The sequence below is a fragment of the Dicentrarchus labrax genome, unplaced genomic scaffold (genome assembly GCF_905237075.1).
Source record: "Dicentrarchus labrax unplaced genomic scaffold, dlabrax2021, whole genome shotgun sequence".
Lineage (NCBI taxonomy): Eukaryota > Metazoa > Chordata > Actinopteri > Moronidae > Dicentrarchus > Dicentrarchus labrax.
The window spans coordinates 4351943-4363931 of record NW_026136707.1 but is presented as its reverse complement, the minus strand read 5'-3'; the positions used below and the strand labels follow the sequence as shown (position 1 = coordinate 4363931).

The 11989-nt window shown below is 39.9% G+C and overlaps 1 protein-coding gene across 11 annotated transcripts in view; it reads right to left on the bottom strand.

Moving 5' to 3' along the window:
• The window catches only part of syngap1b (synaptic Ras GTPase activating protein 1b), a 134597-nt gene that overhangs the window by 35205 nt on the left and 87403 nt on the right, over window positions 1-11989 (bottom strand). For 10 of the 11 annotated variants that reach the window (XM_051406212.1, XM_051406218.1, XM_051406214.1 and 7 more), the window contains 3 exons: window positions 10565-10656; window positions 4848-4969; window positions 102-255 (listed from right to left, as the gene is read on the bottom strand). In XM_051406212.1, the coding sequence (XP_051262172.1) occupies window positions 102-255; window positions 4848-4969; window positions 10565-10656 (368 nt within the window). The remainder of the gene's footprint in view (window positions 1-101; window positions 256-4847; window positions 4970-10564; window positions 10657-11989) is intronic. The other variant, XM_051406215.1, reaches the window with a different exon arrangement.

Below are 11989 nucleotides of genomic sequence, written 5' to 3'. Positions count from 1 at the left end.
CTCTTTCAAATCACTGTCACTTGTCAGAACATTTTTGGCTCTTTACACTGTGTGTGCGAGTGTGCTGTTGTTTTGTCCTCACCGTGCCGCTCAGTTCTCACCTCAAAGCAGTACTCTTGTCCCAGGATGCTCGAGTGGACAGGTTTGATGATGGCGTCCTCGTCCAGAGTGAGGTCCAGCGCCTCTGCAGCGCTGCTGGGAGACAGCAAAGACTCATGGGAGTGGGACTCTTTGAAGCTCTGCATCAAACGGGTCCTGGGGGGAGTTATAGTTGTCGTTAGATGTATAGAGGGGAGACTCTTTTATTGAAGGTGGCACTCCAGTTCTGTTTACATGAAACTACAGGAAATTTCTGTTTGTCAGTGTATGTACATTGTATGTTAATTCTAAACCCTATTTAACTCTACTTCTAAAGTGCCTTGTTTGAACAAAACTAGTTTCTTTTTGTCTTCATTTTATCTTTGTGTAGTAACAAACAGCTGCACAATATGTTAAACTACAGTAATAAAGGGGCTATAAACACATCCCCAATATATATGTCATGAACATAGTTCCTCAAGATGTGTCTGCAAAGTTGAATATAATCAAATTACGCAGAATATTCCATATACATCATGTTGAAAACCACAAAAAAACCCAGATTTCTATCCAAACAACACGTTAAGTTGTTGCCTACACTGACTTTTTAATTTCAGACTTTTCAACATCTTAGCTGTTTTGGCTATTGACAGCAAGTAATTAGGAATTAGTCAACGCAGTTATCGCTTTCATCGCTAAGAGGCAAAGATAGAGGACATTTATTCTGAATCATTTAAGAGGCAGCTGTAAAGTGGACAGACTGATGAAACTTCTAATGCCACAAGGTTCATTAGTTACATTTTGAAGAAAATTCAGTTGAGTGAAATGTGACTGATCCTATGCACTTATTCTTGTTTGACTTGTTTAAATCACGTTAGCTATTACACAAAATCAAAAGGATATTCTCTCACAATGCGGTACAGCTTTATCTTTTGTTTTAGTATTTACGTAGCTGTCAGTACAGATATATCCAGTATTTTCCCTCAAAGCAAACCTTTTAAACTCCACACGCAACGGTGAGTCTCAATAATATCATAAATCCTGACACGCACATGCAAAGGGCTCACACTAGTGAACAGGGTTTCCGCTAAAGCCCGTCCATCATGCTCACCTACACACTTACTCCCACACACAGATGTATGCATGTAAAATCATCTCAGCAGTCACACAGTCACTAAGACAGATGTATGATGACACAGTAAGTCTAACCAGAGAGCGAGGAGGGATGGTCAGGTTTGATGATGCCCCTCAGAGAAGAAAGGGGGGATGAATATGAGGAAAAATGAAAGCTAAAAAAGATACTGTATATCCTCTGAGCTGCGTCCGACTCTCAGCTTCTCCCCTGCGCTCGCACTGCTTTCGTCTATGTTCAATCATAACGTTCATCAACAGAGCACTGATTACATGTAGGGGACCGTGGGGGGAGAGAAACACAGAGGGAGAGAGAGAGAAAGAGAGTGAGAGAGAGAGAGAAAGAGAGAGAGAGATAAAGAGATAAAAATAGACCCAAAGGAATGAGTCAGATTGAGGGGAATACAGAGGAGAAAAGAGAAAGAGTGGGGGAGGTCATGAGAGGATATGAGAGAACGAAAGACTGAGAGAGGAAGGGGTGAGGGGGCGGGAGAATCGAGAGAGAAGACCTCTCTGAGGAAATCACGTTGATTATGTAAACAGTAGATCCTTTGGAGAAGAAGAAAGCGAGAGCACGGATTAGAGGGAAGGAGGATGTGTGAAGGGTTGGGGTGGATAGAGGGATTGAGACGAGAGCAAGAGTGCTAGAGGTAAAGGAAGGTCTACGCAAGGACTCAGTGGGGAGTTGAAGTGCAGGAAGAGTCAAACATTAGGAGACAGCACACGGACACGCACACGCACACGCACACACACACACACACACACACGCGCGCATTTTATTTAACATGTCACGACTGAAGAACCACACGACAAAACAACCTCATCGCCAGTAATGACAGACTAGAAACAAGCATTCAATCAGCAGATACAAAACTTTGTGAGATTGAGAACATGTTTAGTGTCTCGCTGCAGTGAACTGAAGCAGGACAGGTCTGACAACCAACACGACATAAAGACATTTAACTGAATTTATCAAATATGTAAGAAAGCTGGATCGATTTGTCAATTAGCCAATCGACAGACAATTAATCTGCAACAATGTTGAAGCCATTTGATCAAGCGAAAAGGTGAAATGTTTGCTGCTTCTGCTTTCCTCTTTTAATTCATTTTAAATTGAATATCTTTGAATTTTGGAGTGTTAGTTGGACAAAAAATGACGTTCAAAGACGGGCCTGCAAATTCAATATCATTAGGATTTGGACAAAATGAAAGCTATTTGAAGACCACCTCTGGCTGTGGAAAATTACTACAGGCCATTTCAATATTCTATGACATTTTATAGGCTAAACAATTAAATCGATAATGAAAAAATACAGAACATTAAAGTCTGTGGGACAGAGAATGCTCTAAATGTACTATAGGTCATCCCAGGACACTGAAATGCTGCTGAAAAACATGCTAAAGTATACAGCATATTTATGTAAGAGTTAGTAGCTATATGACCTACAGTGTTGTACAGGAGGGAAACTCTGGGACCCATTAGATGATTGCATAAAAGTAATTATTAAAAAACATGTAACAATTTATAGCATTACAAGTTTTACACCCTGTTTGGGAACTCAGACGCATGTTTTAAAGTCCATGTTGAAAGAGAGTATGTGTTCCCTCTTTTTATTTACCCTCCTTAGATAAGGAGAATGAGAGAATAATAATAAACAAAGCAGATGTTTGCCGATATCCCTGACAGAAAACATCCAGAGTAAACCAGGAGCAGTGAAAACAGCAAACAACAAGCTCAACTTCGCAAGGCTCTTGACTTTTCTGTCCGTTCTATGTCTCCTCACACCAGCCTGGATAATAGACATCCACAACCTTCCCAAATGAATAAATCATGTGGAAACGCACCTTGGCAGACACCTGGCTCAGAAAAGGTTTTAGCGCTCTCCTGAGTGCACTTTCGCCCTGTGATTAGATTATCAGGATGACCTTGTTCACATCTGAAGTTTGAGTTTGTTTTGGCTGCAGTTGTTGAGTGGGAGCTTATAGATAAACTGAATGGACAAACGTAAAGCTTAGTACTTTTCCACTTGTTAATTCAATTGATTTTTCAATTGACATAAAATTAACTAGCAACTATTTTGTCCATTAATTGTTAAAGTTATATTAAATGCAAATATTTAAGCATTCTCTTGCTCCAGCTTCTCACTTGTGATGGCATATCTACTGTTGTGGAGCTGTAGAGAAAGAGAAGAGGCTGAAACTCAATGGAAAAAGTTAAGAAAAACTCACTTAAAACTTAGTTCATCCTATTTGTTAAACAGCCAGACAACATGATGATTTCACACTGTATATTCTTTAATTTATTCTCTTTTCTTCTTCAAAATAAAAACTTTCCTGTACAAACTTCTGCCAAACCAAAATTCGGCATTCAGAAGAAAAGTTTCCAACCTAAAATTAGGCTTGTACCTCTTTGCCTGAAGAATGGCAGTGCTGCTACAACTGTGTACATGATACAGAGGAGGTATAATTAAGTAAATCTCCCACTGACTCATTATGGTCTGTACAGCCGCCATATGGCTGTCTGCTGGTTGCCATGGAGAGAGGGGGTACATTTTTTCATCACCCCGGCAAAGAAACAGCAACGATGCTGAGTGTTTTAATTGTAAGTGACAGTGCGGTGGGACGTGAGAGTGTAAAATAAACAACAATTTATTACAATGATAGATGGAGACAAAGACAGATAAAGACAGATAGGAGAGATAGAAACAGGTTGAGAGAGTGACAGAGACAGAGACAGATAGATCGGTATAATGATAAATCAATCGACAGACACATCTAATATTTTTAAAAGAAAACCAATGTATGGATATAAATTCGTTCAGCAGAAATGTGTTTTATCTTTCTTTTCTTTCCCATTAATCATCTCATGAACCCTCAGATTTGTCCTGTGGCAGGGGCCAGACCCCTATGTTGGGAACGACTTAACTGCCAACTGTACATAAAGCAGTTCAAAACAGCTCCACCTCAACCAGCAACAACAATAAAATGCTGCTTACACATTGATACTGATCAGTATTAACAAACTAATAATGTCACATACAATAATATATCAGTCACAGGGGACTTTATTCTGCAGAAAGAGTATTTTTACTTTGGATACTTTAAGTACATTTAGCTGGTAATGCTTCTGTAGTAGGATTTAGAATACAGGGCTTTTACTAGTAATGGAGTATTTATATATTGCTATATTGGTACTTTTACTCAAAGCCCCTACAAGGAACTTTTATTTTGTGTTGATTCTGGCTGTCCCAGTAGTGTTTCTACCACCTCGTTTCATTGATTTCAAGGGGAATCCAACCGAATCATACCCAGTGGCAGGCATTAAGAATAACTACATATAAACAGCCGATCTTCTCGTTGATAGGTTTGTTTTGTTCATGTAGGTCATATAGAGGCATCAATATTAAACAGAGAATGTTTCATAACCTGTTAAAAACTCCTCCTCCCGTTTCAACGAGAAAGATGCTTTAGACTGTATAAGTAGATGGAGACGCAAATAGTTTGTGATGCCAGAACATTTACACAAACAGATTTCATACATTAACGTAACTGCACTGTGTTTGCAGATTAACACAGCCAGACACAGCAGATATATATAATACACGTATGAACACTTGAAATCACTCTCAGATACTGACCTGTCTTGGTCGGCACTGTAGAAGCGGGGGAAGATTATGTGGCGGAAACTGCTGGTTCGGTCCAGTTTGGTATGACTCTTAGCCCTCTTGATGGAGCCCTTCAACCTTCTACTGAGGAAACTCTGGAGCAGGTGGAGGAGGAGAGCAACAACGGGGCAAACAGATGGAGGAGGAGAGGGAGGACGTGCATGACGCGGAGTTATGGTAAAGAATATGTGGTTGAGTTGGAAACGATGGGTCGCATCAGGTATGGTTTAAGGAGTGACATGTATAAAGTGAAACAAAGACAGATGTTTCCCATGGAGTCAGTGTGGTTTGTGTCAGATATATTTTAGTAACACAAAAATCAAATGGAGACACACACATATGAAACACATGATACGTGATGGGGGAGAGCACAAGGTACATTTATTATCAGCAAGAAATCATACACCCACACGTCCACTTTCCACAGAGAACTGCAGTGTTATAACAGCTCCTGTGGTGGGCAGTGGTGTGCCATACAGTCCAACAACAAGCTCAGCAGTATAGATCTCACACAGGGGTGCAGTTTGTCCTACATGAGATCAAATCACACAATATGACACACTGAAACAGGAAATTACTCATTGATAATGGAGAACTCGATTATGGGGTCAGTCCCAATACCCACGCTTGCGTTATTTGAAAGGAGTCAAGCGCCTACTTGCATGACGCATTTGTGGTCATTTCCACGGTGCACGAAGGTCTGATCAGACTGCAAGTGCGTGGAAGATTATCAGAGCTCACTAGATTACTAAATAAGCTGGCTCAACCACACAGTACAACGGTTACAATCAAATGACAGATAACGCAATTCAATCAAGTTATCTACAGCAGTGGATCTCTAACTTTTTATAAGACCACATCACCGCTTCAAAGGAATTTTTTCCTATGGCAGCCCGAGCCACCCACTTATACTTATAGTATACATATAAGTATACATGATTTTCGATTGATTTAATATTTTACCATTATATTATATAAGTTATATGTTAAATAATAGGCCCATTCTCAATAATTCAGAACAAAAGGTGTTCTGCAGATTTACAGATACATATTTTACTTAAAATAAATTAATACAATTAAATAAATTTTTATGTTAAATGTGTTTCTGTCAATTCTTCAATATTAAAATGGGCTTATATTAAGGTGTACAAGAAAGAAAAAACAAAACAAAACCAAACAAAATGTTTCAGGAAGAAAAAGCACATCCTGCAGGTCTGTCTGCATTAACAGGCGAGAGGGCATATTACACATATATGATCTCAGGAATGTGCAATTACATGCGGACAAGTAAGGAAATCGGTCTTCCTCAAGCAGCCAAATTTTGTCCGTGAAGCCATTAGCCAATTAATGTTGAGTCTGGTTTTAGTTTGTTGGTCGGCTCAGATTCAGTCCTGACACATTCTCTTGAAAGCTGAGATTTATCAGCATTTCTCTGTTTACCGTGTCAAATCTTTCCATCTCTGCTCTGATAGTCACTATTTTTTCTTTGCTGACTTCCTGAAAACCTCCAGTGCCAGAAAATGTGTTGTGTTACTATGACAATCAGCAGCACAGCTGCATATTTAACAGTTTTCAATGCGGAGGTTTTGATATCAATTGTTTTTTTCTTCTGTTTGGATGTTTGAAAACACACGTATTTCTAAAAATCTTTGATATAAGGATGTGATATTTAATATTCATCCTGACAGTGTCAGATATGGAATATTATACTTATCAGTCTCATCAAGACACATTAACACATTGTTAATATTGCATGATTACTTTGTATGTTTGGACATGAATGTTGCATTCAACATGTCATAAACTTAAACTTCATGTCTGGTAATTACTGTTGGTCCTGAAACCAGCCTATAGGCGCACTACCACCAACAACTGGACTGGTGAGGTGCAGTAGACCATGGTCAATGGTGAGATAGATTTTGATGTGGTAATAGAAAAATTGGGAATCAAATGTGGGTTAAGTGGTCAGTGTGTTGGTAGTTTTTGACAGCGGGCATACTTAAGTAACTGCAAGGGTGGGTATTGGGGCAGACCCTGTCTTTATTCGACCATTCTGCCAAAAACAAACCAGAACCATGACCAGTGACCAGACAATGGTTTTCTGCATACTGATCCATTTAAAGGGGGACCAAGTGAAACAAGACATATGTATTAAATGTACAAAAAACTTAAATGTTAATTCTTTGACAGCAAGTGATAAAAAAACAGAAGGTAGAATTAATTAACTTGTTCCACTCTTTAAAAGAAATATATTATACTTTGTGTCTTGATCAGTAATATTTCTGTATAATGTGTCACCTCTTATATCTAAATATCTTGGAAAAAGGTGAAACTACATTGAAAAGATGTGACATTTCCTGCCCAAATAATTTTTTTCAGCCCACAAATAGCATATTAACATCTAAAGAATGACAATGTCAAATTTCAAAGCTGTTTTCATACCTTAAACCTTCAAATGTTCGCTGAGAATGAAACTTTAGAGCTCAAAACATGCATGAAATATCACTTTTGTCTTTCTTATGTACTACTGTCACCCATTCAGCTTTCAGGCACATCCTAAAGACTCACAGTAATGTCATTTATATACCTATAGCCTAACCGCGTTATTCAGTAGGAGAATGACTAGAGGGAAATGACACCTCGTCATCTGGCATGAGTCAAATGGCTTTGAAGCCTGTCTTGAGGATATGACTAAAGACTTGGCTCCATCTGCTGGTTCCCAGCTAATAGCCTGCATGACTAAATCTGATTTGATTAGCCGCTCCGTCTGACACTTTAAGCCTCAAAAAGTAAAAGTATTCAATACAGAGAGAGAAAAGCCTGAATCACAACAAACCACAATAAAATGAGGTAATAGTGAGAAGGCAGGAACATCAACTTCATCTTCAGTGTACACACTTGCTCTGCTACTGGTTGCCTTTGAGGTTATTTCAGGTCAAAAGAGAACATTGGTGTCGTTGAGCGTTTCCGCCAATTTGCTACTGTCCACATTAAGTAGCTGTATGTAATTAGATATTAATTTTTAAAACACTAATTGTCAAACATGGAATGAAATGAACTGCTGTCTGGGCTAGATCACGGGTGATCAACACCAGTGGTACTCAGTGATACTTTACTTGAGTATTTATACTTCTACCCTACTGTACTTGTCACTCCACTACATTTATTTGACAATAGAGCTGCAACGATTAGTCAATTAATCGATTAGTTGATCGACAGAAAATTAACCTGCAACTATTCTGACAATTGAATAATTTGTTTTAGTCTTTTCATTAAGCAAGAATGCCAAACATTTGCTGGTTCCAGCTTCTTAAAAATTTGGATTTGATGCTTTAATTTGTAACACATGAGAGTAAACTAAATATTTTCCTGGGCTGTGGGAAATTGAGCAGTATAGTTTAAATGTATAAGCATTTTATAAGCAAAATAATTAATTGATTAATTGAAATGAAAATTGTCGTAAGCTGCAGCACTAAAATACAATGTATAATAGTGTATCACTCGCAAAGGCTATTTTCCTGCATTATTAGTACTTATCATTTTGCAAAATATATGCCACTTAAATACTGTTATTTATATGACATTTAATGGAGGATTTCCCTTTGTAATGCAGTATTTTTTGATACTGCAGTGATACTACATTCACTCTAGTAAAGGGTCTGTTGCCTCCTGCTGTTTTACACACATATGCTGCCTGGGAGGAGGCACTGCCGTAAGGACTAAAGTCAGGGATCAAAAGTCTCTTGCAGGCAGTTAACACCACAGCAAGATTGGAACATGACTGGCTCGTGCACTGATAAGTATTTGGTTATTTTTAGGGAGGTATACGGTAAAAAAGTGGGTATACGCAGGTACAACAACACCTTTCTATGCTTTTAAGGGATTATTTTTTGGCCAAGATTTTCATTTCCTTCTGTAACTGTCATGAGATTTACAGTAACCAACATGTCTGAGAAAAGATTTGTCTGTATCTTAAATTCACAGACACACTCCTCCCGCCCTCCAGGCTTGCTCATCCAATCAGAGAACCTGAAATATTGAAATGAAAACACTAAGGCTCCACATTTACTCTAATAGATTATCTGCCTGCCGTAATTTTTAAGTCTGTGGAAGCGGTTTTTCATACTGCAACAGTGAATGGGCAGCAAACAGTTTCATCTGAAGAGAGGAAAACAAGTCCTGCTATTTCCAGCGACAGAAACAGTGTGCAAATACCAGCAGAAATAATGGAAAAGAGATGGGCAACATAGATCACTGGGCACAAACCTAATAAGACACCAAACTATCCTTTAAGCCCCTTTATGTGCACGTTTGATACCTTGTGATTGAGTTTCTGTTGCCATGAATAAAACAATGAACAGATTATTTCTGTCCACAAACAGAACATGTTTAGGTGCCAGCTCTTCTCTCCCTGTTTGACTTAGCATATTTTTCATAATGCTGTTTGCATTAAAGAATCTTACCAGGTGTTTTACACGTGTTAATCCATTTACTTCACATCACAGTCAAACAGATTTGTAAACCATGTTTCATGTTTTACTTAAACTTGAAGATATTTTTCCTGCCATTCCAGGCATCCATTGGTTTTCATGCATTTCTGAAAGAGATTAGATTTAGAGATTGTTAGCTGACTGTATAATAGGCAATATCATTCTATTTTTACTGTATCACCTTTTTGTATATATGTTTAGTTTTCCCCTTCCCATTCTGCTTGTTTCACCATGTCTGCTTAAATTTGACGGTTTAAGATTTTTGTGTTGTACATATTCATGAAGTTCTATTATTCTATGTCATTAATGATGATGTTTTAATTCTGCAAACAAACAAATTAACTAAATGCAGTGCAGCATTTTAAAATAAATCTGCACTTAAACTACATTACCACACAATGATGAAAAAACTTTACAAACAAACATTAACGCAAATTACACAACTCAAGTGCGTTTTAAGAGTTTGATAACTGATTTTCATACTGTTGGGAAATGAATGGAGACCAATGGCTGCCTAGAATGGTAGGGAAAAAAAATGTATAGCATGCATTTGAAAATATTCAGTTTGTATTAAAGGAGCGAAGACTTGCAAATACATTGGTACGACCCTTCAAGATGTACTGTTACAATAATTCTGTGAATATGAGGTCGGAGACAGATTTAAGAGACCACACCAGAAAGGAGTGAGATGTTCCATGTTTTAATGCTAGATGCTAACCACTTTCTGACCAAGACCCACTTATCTGAACATGTAAACGTACATGTAAATGTAGCCAGTGTCTCTGCTTCAGCCATGTTTGTGTAACATACCTCAAAAGGGGGCAGTGGTGCAATAAACGTTCCTCCTGCCACTGGACTCGTACCAGCAGCCCTCCAGTCTCCGCCCCAGTATAAGAAGGGGGGGGAGGAGGAGGCAGCAGGCGAGTGGGGCAGGGTGAAGGACAGGGAGGGGGAGAGGGGCAGCGAGCGAGGCAAGGGGGGTGTGCCAGGCCCTTTCTTGGAGCCCTTTTGCTGCTGCTGCTGGGGCTGGCAAAAGGCAAGGGAGGGGGAAACAGCCAGGGAGAGGGGGAAAGGGTGAGGCGGGGTGCCACTGGCCCGGCGGCCACAGGTGTGTGGCGGGCCCAGGGTGGGAGGAGGGAGGAGGGACAGCGAGAGGGTTGGAGGCAGCGAGCGAGGCCGGGAACAGGGGGGGTTACTCACGGATTGTCGGAAGGGTTGAATGGGGGCAGTGGGAGGGACCTCCATGCTGGGCTGCTTCCCGGTGGCTATGCTCTTCCGCCGGGCGCGATGATCTAGGAGACAGAGAAAGAGAAGAGGTTGACAGGTAAGACACTAATACACTTCAGCGGAAGGGAAACATTAGAGGTAAAATGAGGGCAGGACAAAAAATTGCGGCGCCCAGACACAGGTAGAGCGAGAGGATGTGGGGAGAGAAAGACAGGGCCATTGTGGAAATAAACAGCTTCAGGAGAGCTGTTATTGACAGTCTCCCTGAAGGAACGAAAGAGGGCAGGAAAGAATATGAAAGCTAGATGGGGGTCAAAGGTGAGCGAGGCAGAAATAAAACCATTCAGGGTCACACCCATTCACCAGCACTGCTGCTGCTTCTACTGCTACACACACACATAAACTCAAATACACTTCCATCCATGGAGCTTGACGAAGTGGGCGAGAGACTATTGGAGAGATAGATTTTCTGTCTGGACATCAGATGAGGCGAATGTTAACAGTCTGCATGCTGAGGAGAGGGACCGGGAAATGCATGGATAGAGAGGAGTGAGCATTAAACAAACAAAGCACTTATTGACTTCCGTCAGCGAGTCGGTGTCTAATGCACTGAATTGGTCAGTAAGGGAATTAACTACTGTCGTGTGCTTGATGGATGACGTGGAGGGAGTGTAAATGTACAGTTAGAAAACACAGGAAACAAAACACGGGGGGGGGGGGGGGGGGGGGGGGGTTGATCTGGCTGACCTGTTTACCCACAAATTACATCAAAAACCAGAGTGAACGTAGGTCGAATGTGTTCATATACTGCAGGCATGGCCAGTTTTGGTCCAATATGTCTTCACTTACCACATCCCTGTTGTCATTTTACCAAATGTTAAAAAAGTGTTCTCAGTGCTGTATGCCTGTCTCTGCACTAGTGTCCTTGAGCCAAATTCTTGTACATTGTATGATGAATGCGACTTTTGAGGCAGCCACAAATGGGCCTTGTGTTTCACAGAATAGAATTACAACACTGCGTGTCTATAAATCAATAAATGGTTTGGCCACAAAATACATCTCTGACTTGCTTGTACAAAATTAAATTACAGTGAAGCAAGTCTTTAAAGGACCAGTGTGTAAGATTTAGTGGCATCTAGCAGCACTCAACAAATACACCGCTATTTGCTGATTGCAACTTCCTTGCTTCACCCTCCCCTTCCAAGTGCGAAGGAGAAACTATGGTGGTAAAATAACTTCTTGTTTCTTGGAATTGTTCACTGTTGTGGCAGTTGTGCCTCTATAAAAAACATTTGTTCTCACACACACAAACAAAAGTTATAATCATTTCTGGACTGTACATTTTGTTGGTATATTGATATTTGGCCTATTTTATCTTTTTTCTTTTAGCATTCTGTC